This window comes from Schistocerca piceifrons, chromosome 6 (genome assembly GCF_021461385.2).
Source record: "Schistocerca piceifrons isolate TAMUIC-IGC-003096 chromosome 6, iqSchPice1.1, whole genome shotgun sequence".
Classification (NCBI taxonomy): Eukaryota; Metazoa; Arthropoda; class Insecta; order Orthoptera; family Acrididae; genus Schistocerca; species Schistocerca piceifrons.
The window spans coordinates 396,527,096-396,541,075 of NC_060143.1; the positions used below are offsets into that span (position 1 = coordinate 396,527,096).

The 13,980-nt window shown below is 39.5% G+C and overlaps 1 protein-coding gene across 1 annotated transcript in view; it reads right to left on the reverse strand.

The window, feature by feature from the left end:
- Positions 1-13,980, reverse strand: part of LOC124803340 (neural-cadherin-like) — a 196,133-nt gene that overhangs the window by 74,789 nt on the left and 107,364 nt on the right. Inside the window, exons 10-13 of the mRNA XM_047264525.1 lie at positions 11,584-11,792; positions 2,085-2,248; positions 1,753-1,921; positions 1,462-1,653 (exon numbers count right to left, since the gene is read on the reverse strand). Of these exons, the coding sequence (XP_047120481.1) occupies positions 1,462-1,653; positions 1,753-1,921; positions 2,085-2,248; positions 11,584-11,792 (734 nt within the window). The remainder of the gene's footprint in view (positions 1-1,461; positions 1,654-1,752; positions 1,922-2,084; positions 2,249-11,583; positions 11,793-13,980) is intronic.

Sequence of the window (13,980 nt, forward strand, 5' to 3'; positions counted from 1 at the left end):
CCTACCTACAGGTACCCACCCCTATAACTGACCCCACTACCAAACCTGCACCATGCATCCCCCCACAACTGTCTACTCCAGACCCACCACTGGCAAAACGTAAACCATTCAAGGCAGGGCCTCACATGAAACAATATGTCACTTATCAGCTGACGTGTTCATGGCATGGCATTCTACATTGGCTTGACAACCAGCAAACTGGCTGAGAGCTTGAATGGGCACAGACAACTGTCCACCTGAGGGGTGCCCAATACCCAGTAGCAGAGCATGCCCTCCAGCACCTAACTCTAGGGACCTAAGTGCCCGATTTGCCACACAAACCATTTGGATCCTCCCAACTAACACCAGCCCCTTATAACTGCACAGATGGGAACTTGTGCTCCAACACACTTGGACTAAGCCTACGTTAAACACTGCTCCTGTCCCCTCTTTGGTTCTTTACTCATTTATTTTATTTTTGCACTGCTTTTATCCCTCCACATTTGTGGAGGAGGGCAAGGAGGAGATTATTGTTTAATGAATTCATTAGAGATGGAGCACAAGCACAGATGGTGTCAAGGATAGGAAAGAAATCAGTTGGGCCATTTCAAAGGAACCATCCTGGCATTTGCTTGGACTGATTTAGGGAAATCATGGAAAACCTAAATCTGGATGGTTGACATTCTCCCAAATGTGAGTCCAGTGAACTAACCACTGCGCCACCTCGCTCAGTATCACGTGTGTGTCTAATACACATGAGGGTGTCTTGAAAAGTAATGTCTCTGAATTTTCTATGTGAAAACTCTTAAAGCTTTTTAAATAAAACAAGCAATATCAACATTCTATTTCTTTAATCTTCATGTCCACATGTTTCCGCATAAAAAATTGGAGACATTATATTTCAGCTTGGCCTCGAAGATTTGTATGTGTGTGTGAGTGTGTGTTTTCACAACACCTATACACCTCTCTTTCTTGTTTATCATTGTTTTGTTATATTTCTCTTCTTGCTTAGTATTATCCATTTCACATAAACATCCTAAATTATCAATCTCTCTTCTTTGTTCTGAAGCTGATGAAGAACTTATGATGCACTATCTTTCGCTTACCTTCCACTTGTTACCTCATACCCTAGGTTTCTCTCTTTCCTCTATTTCCCCCTCCCTCTTCTCTCCTCCGTGATGATGGAATGAGTTTGCATAATGTAGATTTTATTTATTTTTGTCAATTTCTGTGAGCCTGTTGGCTGTGCAGAGCTAAGGTAAGTTCTGGCTGGCCCATCTGCTATCTTTTAACTGATTTGTTAACCATCTGTTTGTACTAGAAACTATTATTTATGAATCAGATTACAGCACAAAATTTCACTAGTGAATGTTCTAAGAAAGCTGGAATTAAACATAAATTCAAAACAATGATATATTTATGGAAATATACATGGCATTTAAAACATATGGAAGTTAGTAGAAGCACACTAAACATACATACCTCTTCTTTATGTATCTGCAAAAGGCCATTTACTGTTTCATGTCTTTGATGTCTTGAAGCAGTAACAGAAAAGAAAATGTCAAGTACAGGGGGCTGCCAGCTGTGCTGCTTTACACTGAAAATGTCCACATTTTTCTTTCCAGTGTTGAGTATTTCTGCAACGTAGCTTCTAAAACGTTCCACTCTGTTATCCTGAAATTAAAGTTGCACAGAAAGCGAAATATCTAACACAGGGCGAACAACATAACATGCCACTTTTTTGTAATCTACTCCTGTAACTTTTTAACTTACTGTTTCATTCAATTCTCTTACAAAATCTTCATCTGATATTCCATGAAATCGTACTGATGCTGAATTAATTACTCTGTCATATGGAATAGTTTTAACTGTGACAGTCGCACTTGCTGTCACATTGTTCTGCAAGTGCATGTGATCACATACTCTGAAATCCAGCTTATAGCTGAAAATTATTTCGATAGAATATAATAAATGGCAGCAAACTCTACACAACTGCATCTCACATACTGTTTCACAGAACTATATAGAACAATGTAAGGCTAAGAGATTTACTTTTCACACGTAATTTTACAGAAATATATAGAATATAAGGCTAAAAGACTTACATTCCATCAGGTGTATTATGCTTCATTGTAATCATCCCAGTGTCTTCATCAATTTTGAATCTATGATGTTCGTATGTCCTCCAATAAAATGTTTTATCTCTTAAATCCCAGTCATCTGGATCTTCAACATATATTCTCCCAATATCTGTTTCTGGAGTTTGATCCTTTATATCAGTGTGGAAATACATTAACATGCACAAAAGTATACATGCAAATATATGAGTTATCTCACTATTTAATGTTAAAAAGAATAATTTATAAATTGTTCAATCTATGACTGATATTCTGTTTTGAATATTTGTTTCACACAAAGATAAACTATTCATATGCTAGAAATGGCTGCCTCTAACAATAGTAAAAACAGCTGTTCACCAAATTGCCTGGCTTCCTTAACAAGAAACATAAAATTTTTTGCAATAAAGTGAAGCAACTCCAAGATTGTTACTTTAAGGATGTATTTGAGAACAGTACATGATCAACAATGCTGAGACGGATGTAGAATAAACAAAATAAGCTCTTCAAAATAAAATGGCTTTAACATTCTAAAGTAGCTTAAAAGTTTTGCAAGATTTATAAATAAGTTCATAACAATAAGGAAAAAAAATCCAACGACAGCACTAAAAACTGCAGCAAAAAGCAAAAAGACAACTCATTAAATATGGAGAGACAGAACTATAGGAAGTCAGATACTGGTACACATATGTGTGTAGAAATTTCCTTAGGAAGTTTATGATAGAACTGAACCAGAAAAATTCCCAAGGGAGAGAAATGAGTGTCACAGCCCGTGTAGTTCTTTAGTTCAAATGGCTCCGAGCACTATGGGACTCGTGGTTCTTTAGTATTACATGTTTAACCACTCCCTCCAGCTATGGAAATAAGTCATTAAATCCAAAAGATCACAATTATTTTTTCCTTTAAAGTAGAGTACCACTTTTGTCTCCTTTAAAAATATTAAGGTCTGTAATCATTATCACTATTAACCACAATCAACTGACATATTTACCAGTATTATATTATCAGGCACTCAGAGCTAGATAATTGTAAGCCACACAATGAGCACTACTGAGAGTTTTGCACTTTCCTTATCCACAAGAGGATGGCAAGACACTGATGGATTAGTATTTAAAGAAACAAAGAGATGGCAGCACACACTCTATTGTTATGTATTGCTCCAAGACGCAGTATGTCATTTTTTGTGCTTTAGTAAAGGTAAGCTGAGCAAGATGGTGTATTGCAGAGGAAACAGTGTGACTTCTTCAGATGAAAAAATGCATCGTGGGACCAATAAGAGTGTGATTAGTTCAGTTGATGTGATACTGTATCATCATCAGAGGTTGGCATCAACAACATGTAATTATGTGGCATGATATTACAGCATGTGAGTATGTGGCTTATGACAGTGCAGTACATGTAATACTCTTAAATAATACTAATATTAAATGACTATGAAACAGTTTTTAACACATTTATTTGGAGCCTATTGACTGTAAATGATTCTTGTACTTGTGATGGGCACCACCAGGCAATTGCTATGGGGATTATTATGGCTTGCTGTTATATAGCTTTAAACTGCTGTAACGCTCAGTTTAGTTTAATAGGTTCACGTTGTTAGCAACTTTTGCATTTTTTCTTTTGTACGAAGTAAGACTTAACTCCTAACATGACAAAAAGAAATACAGCAAGCAATGGACAGACATTCTATTAACTTTTCAGGAGCAATAATGTTTAAATTTTTTGTCCAAAGCACTGATTCAATTTTTCTGAAGCACACTATTCACGGAGACTCTGGTAAAATTAATGTCAAAGAGTGTGGCTATCATACACAGACATAATGGATTATTACCTTAACACCAAAATATCCCAGGCACAAGAAAGTGTCTGACATAATGGATCTGCTTCCCTATATACATGTGGTATATCATGGAACCATACAGCAGGTTGATGAACATGAATTGCCATCAGTGATGCCAAATGATGGCACTGAAGCTTTGGTGTAATACAATGACAAGCCACAAAATTATATGTATTCCCTGTACTTTTTATTGTTTTTCACTATATGCAGTAATTAAACAAGTTCTGTTTCACGTGAAAAGGGTACCTTATGGCATGTAGTACTTTATAATACAATAAATATACTTATATAATAGAGGAAAACATTCCAAGTTATATAGGTGATGTGACTTACCAAAAGAAAGCGCTGGCAGGTCGATAGACACACAAACAAACACAAATATACACACAAAATTCTAGCTTTCGCAACCAACGGCCGCTTCGTCAGGAAAGAGGGAAGGAGAGGGAAAGACGAAAGGATGTGGGTTTTAAGGGAGAGGGTAAGGAGTCATTCCAATCCTGGTAGCGGAAAGACTTACCTTAGGGGGAAAAAAGGATGGGTATACACTCACACACACACACATATCCATCCACACATATACAGACACAAGCAGACATATTCAAAGGCAAAGAGTTTGGGCAGAGATGTCAGTCGAGGCAGAAGTGCAGAGGCAAAGATGTTGTTGAATGACAGGTGAGGTATTAGTGGCGGCACTTTAAATTAGTGGAGACTGAGGCCTGGTGGATAACGGGAAGAGAGGATATATTGACGGGCAAGTTCCCATCTCCGGAGTTCGGATAGGTTGGTGTTAGTGGGAAGTATCCAGATAACCTGGACGGCGTAACACTGTGCCAAGATGTGCTGGCCGTGCACCAAGGCATGTTTAGCCACAGGGTGATCCTCATTACCAACAAACACTGTCTGCCTGTGTCCATTCATGCGAATCGACAGTTTGTTGCTGGTCATTCCCACATAGAATGCGTCACAGTGTAGGCAGGTCAGTTGGTAAATCACGTGGGTGCTTTCACACGTGGCTCTGCCTTTGATCGTGTACACCTTCCGGGTTACAGGACTGGAGTAGGTGGTGGTGGGAGGGTGCATGGGACAGGTTTTACACCGAGGGCAGTTACAAGGGTAGTAGCCAGAGGGTAGGAAAGATGGTTTGGGGATTTCATAGGGATGAACTAACAGATTACAAAGGTTAGGTGGACAGCGGACAGACACTCTTGGTGGAGTGGGGAGGATTTCATGAAGGATGGATCTCATTTCAGGGCGGGATTTGAGGAAGTCGTATCCCTGATGGAGAGCCACATTCAGAGTCTGATCCAGTCCTGGAAAGTATCCTGTCACAAGTGGGGCACTTTTGTGGTTCTTCTGTGGGAGGTTCTGGGTTTGAAAGGGTGAGGAAGTGGCTCTGGTTATTTGCTTCTGTACCAGGTCGGGAGGATAGTTGCGGGATGGGAAAGCTGTTTTCAGGTTGTTGGTGTAATGGTTCAGGGATTCCGGACTGGAGCAGATTCGTTTGCCACGAAGACCTAGGCTGTAGGGAAGGGACCTTTTGATGTGGAATGGGTGGCAGCTGTCATAATGGAGGTACTGCTGCTTGTTGGTGGGTTTCATGTGGACGGCCGTGTGAAGCTGGCCATTGGACAGGTGGAGGTCAACGTCAAGGAAAGTGGCATGGGATTTGGAGTAGGACCAGGTGAATCTGATGGAACCAAAGGAGTTGAGGTTGGAGAGGAAATTCTGGAGTTCTTCTTCCCTGTGAGTCCAGATCATGAAGATGTCATCAATAAATCTGTACCAAACTTTGGGTTGCAGGCCTGGGTAACCAAGAAGGCTTCCTCTAAGCGACCCATGAATAGGTTGGCGTACGAGGGGGCCATCCTGGTACCCATGGCTGTACCCTTTAATTGTTGGTATGTCTGGTCTTCAAAAGTGAAGAAGTTGTGGGTCAGGATGAAGATGGCTAAGGTAATGAGGTTTTAGGTAGGGTGGCAGGTGATCGGCATGAAAGGAAGTGCTCCATCGCAGCGAGGCCCTGGACTTGCGGAATATTTGTGTATAAGGAAGTGGCATCAATGGTTACAAGGATGGTTTCCAGGGGTAACAGATTGGGTAAGGATTCCAGGCGTTCGAGAAAGTGGTTGGTGTCTTTGATGAAGGATGGGAGACTGCATGTAATGGGTTGAAGGTGTTGATCTACGTAGGCAGAGATAAGTTCTGTGGGGGCTTGGTAACCAGCTACAATGGGGCGGCTGAGATGATTGGGTTTGTGAATTTTAGGAAGAAGGTAGAAGGTAGGGGTGTGGAGTGTCGGTGGGGTCAGGAGGTTGATGGAGTCAGATGAAAGGTTTTGTAGGGGGCCTAAGGTTCTGAGTATTCCCTGAAGCTCCGCCTGGACATCGGGAATGGGGTTACCTTGGCAAAATTTGTATGTGGTGTTGTCTGAAAGCTGACGCAGTCCCTCAGCCACATACTCCTGACGATCAAGTACCACGGTCGTGGAACCCTTGTCCGCCGGAAGAATGACGATGGATCGGTCAGCCTTCAAATCACGGATAGCCTGGGCTTCAGCAGTGGTGATGTTGGGAGTAGGATTGAGAGGCAAGTGTGTGTGTGTGCGAGTGTATACCTGTCCTTTTTTCTCCCTAAGGTAAGTCTTTCCGCTCCCGGGATTGGAATGACTCCTTACCCTCACCCTTAAAACCCACTTCCTTCCGTCTTTCCCTCTCCTTCCCTCTTTCCTGATGAGGCAACAGTTTGTTGCGAAAGCTTGAATTTTGTGTGTATGTTTGTGTTTGTTTGTGTGTCTATCGACCTGCCAGCGCTTTCGTTCGGTAAGTCACCTCATCTTCGTTTTTATATATAATTTTTCCCACGTGGAATATTTCCCTCTATTATATATATATATAAACAAAGATGATGTGACTTACCAAATGAAAGTGCTGGCAGGTCGACAGACACACAAACAAACACAAACATACACACAAAATTCAAGCTTTCGCAACAAACTGTTGCCTCATCAGGAAAGAGGGAAGGAGAGGGAAAGACGAAAGTATGTGGGTTTTAAGGGAGAGGGTAAGGAGTCATTCCAATCCTGGGAGCGGAAAGACTTACCTTAGGGGGAAAAAAGGACGGGTGTACACTCGCGCACACACACACATATCCATCCACACATATACAGACAATATATATATATATATATATATATATATATATATATATATATATATATATATATATATATATATATATATATATATATATATATATACACACATACGAGAAAGTGCTGGTAGATACACACAATAAAAAACACACACACAAATTTCAAGCTTTCGCAACCCAAGGTTGCTTCATCAGGAAAGAGGGAAGGAGAGGGAAAGACGAAAGGATGTGGGTTTTAAGGGAGAGGGTAAGGAGTCATTCCAGTCCCGGGAGTGGAAACTTACTTTAGGGGGAAAAAGGACAGGGGAATGACCAGCAACAAACTCTCCATTTGCATGAACGGACACAGGCAGACAGTGTTAGTAATGAGGATCACCCTTTGGCTAAAAATGCCTTGGTGCACGGCCAGCACATCTTGGCACAGTGTTACGCCGTCTGGGTTATCTGGATACTTCCCACTAACACCAACCTATCCGAACTCCGGAGATGGGAACTTGCCCTTCAGTATATCCTCTCTTCCCGTTATCCACCAGGCCTTAATCTCCACTAATTTCAAGTTGCCACCACTCATACCTCACCTGTCATTCAACAACATCTTTGCCTCTGCACTTTCACCTCGACTGACATCTCTGCCCAAACTCTTTGCCTTTGAATCTGTCTGTATATGTGTGGATGGATATGTGTGTGTGCGAGTGTATACCTGTCCTTTTTCTCCCTAAGGTAAGTCTTCCCGCTCCCGGGATTGGAATGACTCCTTACTTTCTCCCTTAAAACCCACGTCCTTTCGTCTTTCCCTCTCCTTCCCTCTTTCCTGATGAAGCATTCTTGGGTTGTGAAAGCTTGAAATTTGTGTGTGTGTTTGTGTGTTTTTTATTGTGTCTGTCTACCAATAAATATACTTAGTATGTCAATCACCTGATTTATGAAATTTTTTGAACCATCATATGTCTCTCCTGTAAAGATTTACTCATTGTGGCTTACCATTATCTAGTCCCAAATGCCTCATATATAGAATGATAGAAAATATGAAACTAATGAAAAACTGAAAATATTTGACAAAAAGGAAGCTAATGCCAATCACAATAAAAGATGATTATTGCTGAAGTTTTTGAGTCATCCAATTTTGACAATCACTGTCATAATCCAGGGAGGTACTGCATTCACATAGTACCTTGAATACGAACAATATACAACAACTTTTGCTTAACTGGATTAAATTTCAGTGGACAATACACAAGCTCTTTATAATACCATATGGGACAATGAAATATCTGAAATATCAGGATGATATCTGACCTCTTTAAATTATTAAGAAATCCTTTCTCATGATTAACTTATGCAAAGAGCACATTAACACTCAGAGCAACAGGAAATGAAATGGCTAGTAATGTAATACATACGAAATATTGTATTCATTATCTACGGAACAGGTATTAATGTAATGTAATGTCCCAGCATGCAGGATGCATTTGGTCAGTTCCTCAGCAGCCTTGTCTCTCCCTTACTGAATACACAGGAGTTACAAAGACAATGATACAGGTTTCATCCACAGTTATTACAATTCTTGTCAGCAGAAGTCAATGTCAATGTGCCACTTGTGATAATGTTTGATGTGATAATATTCCTTGTTACAACTTATTACCACGCTTTCATTTCATATCTGCAGTATGCTCATTTTATTTCCTTCTTTGTGTTCTCTCAGCTGTTACTCCAAGGGCTGTAGGTTATGACATACCAAAAAAGAAGAACTAGTCTCTGGTGCAAATTTGATAAACTGAGTGTTTATGATTTATGCTTTTGTTTTGCGGAAGTCAATTTTAATTACTATGTAATTAAATAATAGTTGTAACACTTGTATTAATAATATTCTTAACATGTGAACAAGCTTTTAAAAGATCTCTGACTATTGTAAGGGTATAGATATTAGTACAGTTCCTACATATTGAATCTTGCCATTACTCATATCTGCTGGACTAGAGCCCGTAGGTGGTACAGGAATGCCCCATAACTGAAGTGTGTGAGTATTTTGGTGCTTGCTGATTTGGTGCATGTCTGATGATTGAAGTAAGTCTGCAGAATGAATCACTGGTGAGTGCGGAAAGTATGTGGAACTTTAATAGTTGTTGATTCACATCAGTTTTTATGAAATGAAACTGCCTATAGTGTTTTATGGTGAGCTGACTGTCACAGAAAAGCAATGGGTTAACTCAAGAGGAGTTGTGGAATTGTGGGAATGTTAGTGAAATGTGAATGAGCTTCACACATTATATGGATGTTTTCTATGAACTTAAAACTTAATAAATACAATGTCTAGTAAATCTATTCTAATTTCAACAGACTTTTCTCATCATTTTTGTATGTTACTGTGGAGTGATGAGAGTAAGAATTTGATTGGGCACCTGTCACTCAGCCAGATGGTTTGGAACTTTATTATTATGATACTTATATCTTGGGAGTAATGCTATCTGCTAACTGTGAAGATCACGTCCAATACCAAACCAATATGACAGCAAACTAAAGAAGTCAGCATTCATGAATCAACATTACTCTAAAACCAGCATGGGGCTTTACACAATTCTTTTGGTGTGCTTCACATTAAGTCTATAATATTTTATAATTTTCAGCCTCATATTTTAAATACTTTGTGCATATTTTTTGTTTTATCAGTAGAAATTTCCGTTGTTATCTTGTGTGTGTAAAGTAGTTGCATACAAGTACCTACTCAGTTAACAAAATATAATGAAACTTCCTGGCAGATTAAAACTGTGTGCTGGACCAAGACTTGAGCTCGGGAACGTCATCAGGAGACTCATACTCATCATATCATATCATCGATGCCCACTCCTCATGTCTGTCAATCAGTGTTTCTGTCTCTAGGTCCTGCAGTCCCCAGTTCAATTTCTAACGATGTTAGAGATTTTCTCCATGCAGGGACTGGTTCTTTGTATTGTCCTCATCATTTCAGCTCATCATCTTTATTTGCAAGTCACCAAAGTGGTGTCAAACGGAAGGAGTTGCACTAGGTGACTTACTACGCCAGATAGGTTCTCCTGACCAATAATTCCAAATGATCATTTCATTTTTAGTATGGATAACTTCATTTGTCTAATATCATATACCTGTTTACAAAAATGGAAAAAAAAATCACCATACTATCAGCTTACATCTTTGCCGTCTCTTCACTGATTTCTTTTTTGCTAATTATGGCTCTACACTCTATGCAAATAACAGAACTAATTGCGGCTGTTTATTAAAGTTGCATTTGCTATTTTGGCTCTACAATCTATACACACAAGGGATAAGCTTGTGGCTGACTACTGAAGTTGCTTTTGCTACAAGCAATTTGCGATGGAATCAATTATGATCTTTCTCTCACTATAGCCAGAGCTAGCAAAATAAAAACCTGTTTAAAGATGGCAAAGATTGGCTAATAGTATACTGATTTATTGGCACTCTTTTCTTATATATATTTTTTGTACGTAGGACAAGTTGGCTATCTTTGATATGATATGACAGGTACAGATCATTACACAAACAATAATGAGCTGAAACAGCCTAACAGCATGTTGGTTAATCTTTGGAATGCAATACCGTAGCAGTTTTGCATGGCATGGGTTGGACAAGACCTTGGTAGGCTTACAGAGATATGTGGCACAAACAGCTACATATAGGCCATGCACTTCTGGTAAAGTATGGGCCGGTGATGGGTGGGTGAGGAGCTGATACCCAACAATGTTCCAGATTCAGGTCAGGCAAATCTTGTAGCAAGGGCACTTGTGCCTACACCAGCATTGTACTCTGTCATTATACATGCCACAGATCACAACATATCCTGCTTAACAGAATGGAAAAACCTCCAAAATCCATTTTTTGTGATGAGGCATAGATGTCCAACACCTTGTTGCCTACTCATGCTTTCATCATTCTTCAACCAGTTTCCTTAAATGCTCACAACAGTAGCACGTGGGCAGTTGAATAGTTTCATTGTCTCTGAGATGTTCATTTCCAAACACTGGACTGTAACAACTTGTCTTTTGTCAAAGCAACTTATCACTGTGGATTTTTCCATTTGCAGTGAGCATTATCAATAAAATGATTCCCCATTCATCTCTGCTGTGCTTATATACTTTCCTCGCTGCATCTTGTTCCCACAATGTGACTGGGTGGTATTCAGTCTCCCAGTGGGCAGTGGTCATAATGTTTTGGGCTAATCAGTCACAAAAGACAGCAAATGGAGATGAATCACTCAAATTTAAAAATGCAGCCTCAAACAAAGTTACAAAGCTAATTCAGTTCATATAATACATGGACTATTATAGGTATAATCAAAGTGTTAAAACAGCCATAGAATTAAAGTACAACCTTTGTCAAATATATGCTTAACCATTATCAACTGGATTTGTCTAAACCTAAATTTATCATACTAGTGTACAGTTTTATTAAGCAAATCCAACTATGTAAATTTCTAGCTCTCACATCATTCAAGTTTTCCCTTACCTGATATTTATAAACCAACACATTTTTATTTCCAGGTCCCATTTTGTTATCATTGATATCACCAATAACAATTCTCACAGTTGCTGTTCCAGAGAGTTGAGGGTGGCCAGCATCTGTCACTAGTATAGGTACAAAGTACTCTTTTTGTTCTTCTCGGTCAAAAGACCTCAATGATGATATAACAGCTGAGCCATGGCCATTCGGACCTTCTGTTGATGAAAACTACTTGAACTAGTGAAACAGATAAGTAACATTGTTACAAGTCACTTTAAAACTATAAACTTATTCAAGAAATGAGGATATTTTTCATTACACTGCCACAAATAATAATCATTTCCAGAAAGATTTCTCTCACAATCGTGTGAGCATATCTCCACTTACAAAAGGAGCAACAGATAAACTAAATGTAACACATTTATTTCATACCTTTTATTTCCAGAACTAAAGCACGTATACACATTTTAGGAGGGAAACTGAACCAATGCATTTGAAAAAAAGGTCACAGAAGGGATCCAGACATGCGTATAGCTACTTCTCCAAGTACTGCAGTGTCAAAGCAAATTATCAGTTCTGCAGTATAATACACCACTAAGATATTTTGGGGGAACCTGGATATACTAAGTAGCAAGAGATAAACCAGAACCTTCAAAGCCAACACACGTTCATACAAAGCAGGCACACCTCACACACACGACTGCCATCTCTGGTAGCTCAGACTAGCATTCCAGTCTGAACTGCTGGAGATGGCAGTCATGTGTATGTGAGCTATACTTGCTTATTTGAATGTGTGTGCACTTTCTTTTTTGAAGAAGACTTTCACGAAAAGCTACATGTGTAATAGTCTTTTCATTGTGTCTGTCTGCAACTTAACATGTCATCTTTATGGTGAGTAGTAATCTACCCTTTTCATTATATTGTTGACACTCCAACCCTGGGTTTCCATTGTTTGAAATTGCATGTAGGAGTAAACATAGTCCCCAAGGGTAGATGCTTACTTGTGTTAATTGATTGCACCTTCCAGAATAATGTGATCACCCAGGGAATGTCACAAATTACATTCCCCATATCATAATGCTCCCTCCTTGTTTGCCTTCAGACGTTTCATGCCATACACAGCAAGAGCCACCTGATGGACAATGAATGTGATTCATCGGAAAAGGCCACCGGTCACCATTCAGTGGATATTCAGCTGTCATACTGCCATGCAAATTCCATCCTTCAACACCAATGAACAGCAGTCTGCATGGATGCCTGAACCAGGTATCTGCTGTGGAGTACTATAGACAGCAACATTTGCTATATGGCCATTGAGGAAACACTGTTGGCAGCCCCTACGTTCATCTGTATGGTCAGTTGCATGTCTATTTGCCAGTACCTATCTTTGCAGCTATTGTTCGCCTCTGTCATCTATGGCCCCCTGGTGCACTGCAGTTGTCTGGGCACCAGTTGTAGATAGCCTCATTTTGTCATGCATGCTATGCTTTAAGCATGGCAGCACGTAAATAGTTTACAAACTTAGCCATTTTGAAATGCTTACATCCTCGGCCCAAAAGCCAATGATGTGCCCATTTGGATGTAAGATAAATCACTCCTTTTCCATATTATGACAATGACTGCATAATTTTCTACAGCCCCTCCAGTCAACCAACTTTATATATCCTCCACTGATAGTGTTGCCACCTGCTATCTGTGAATGGTTATTGCGTGCTGATGTTGAACAGAGGTGGTGGTCACATTAATGTGACTTGATTGTGTACATATATTAGCCAGTGACCCTCCTCTCACAAAGCCTAATTTAAGAGCTTCGGATTACAAGCATCTCTTTCCTGAGATTTCCCATGAGAAACTAGGGTCTAATTCAAGTATTTGCTCAGTACATACTTTTAAACTTTCACAGTATTACATTATTGCATTCTTTCTGTTATAGAATTAAAGATTCATTCTGGAAACAAACAATTTGATTTTGAGCATGTAGATGCAAAAACTCTATTTCTTCAACTGACATTTCCACCTTTGGCAATCTACCAAGTGACATGATAGACTGGAGTTGCAGCACTTACGTACATCCTTTTAAACCCAAGACCATGCCACTGCACAAGTGGTTGCAAACACACAAGGGCCAGAAATGACATTTGGCAGCAAATATATGAATTTATGGTTAGAAACTTGATATGATGATATGTAGATGGTTCAGTAAGAGCTGGACATTAACTACATATTTGAAAGTTGATCAAAGGAAGTATTGAATTCTATGCTTTGTCCCACCTGAAATCATTATCTCTCATAATTAAATCCTTTGCCTAGTAAATTTCTATTTCTTCCTTCACCATCATGCCCCAGAACAATGGTTGATGCTAGAATTTTGACATTGTCATATAGAAGAGAGTGGCTAGTGTC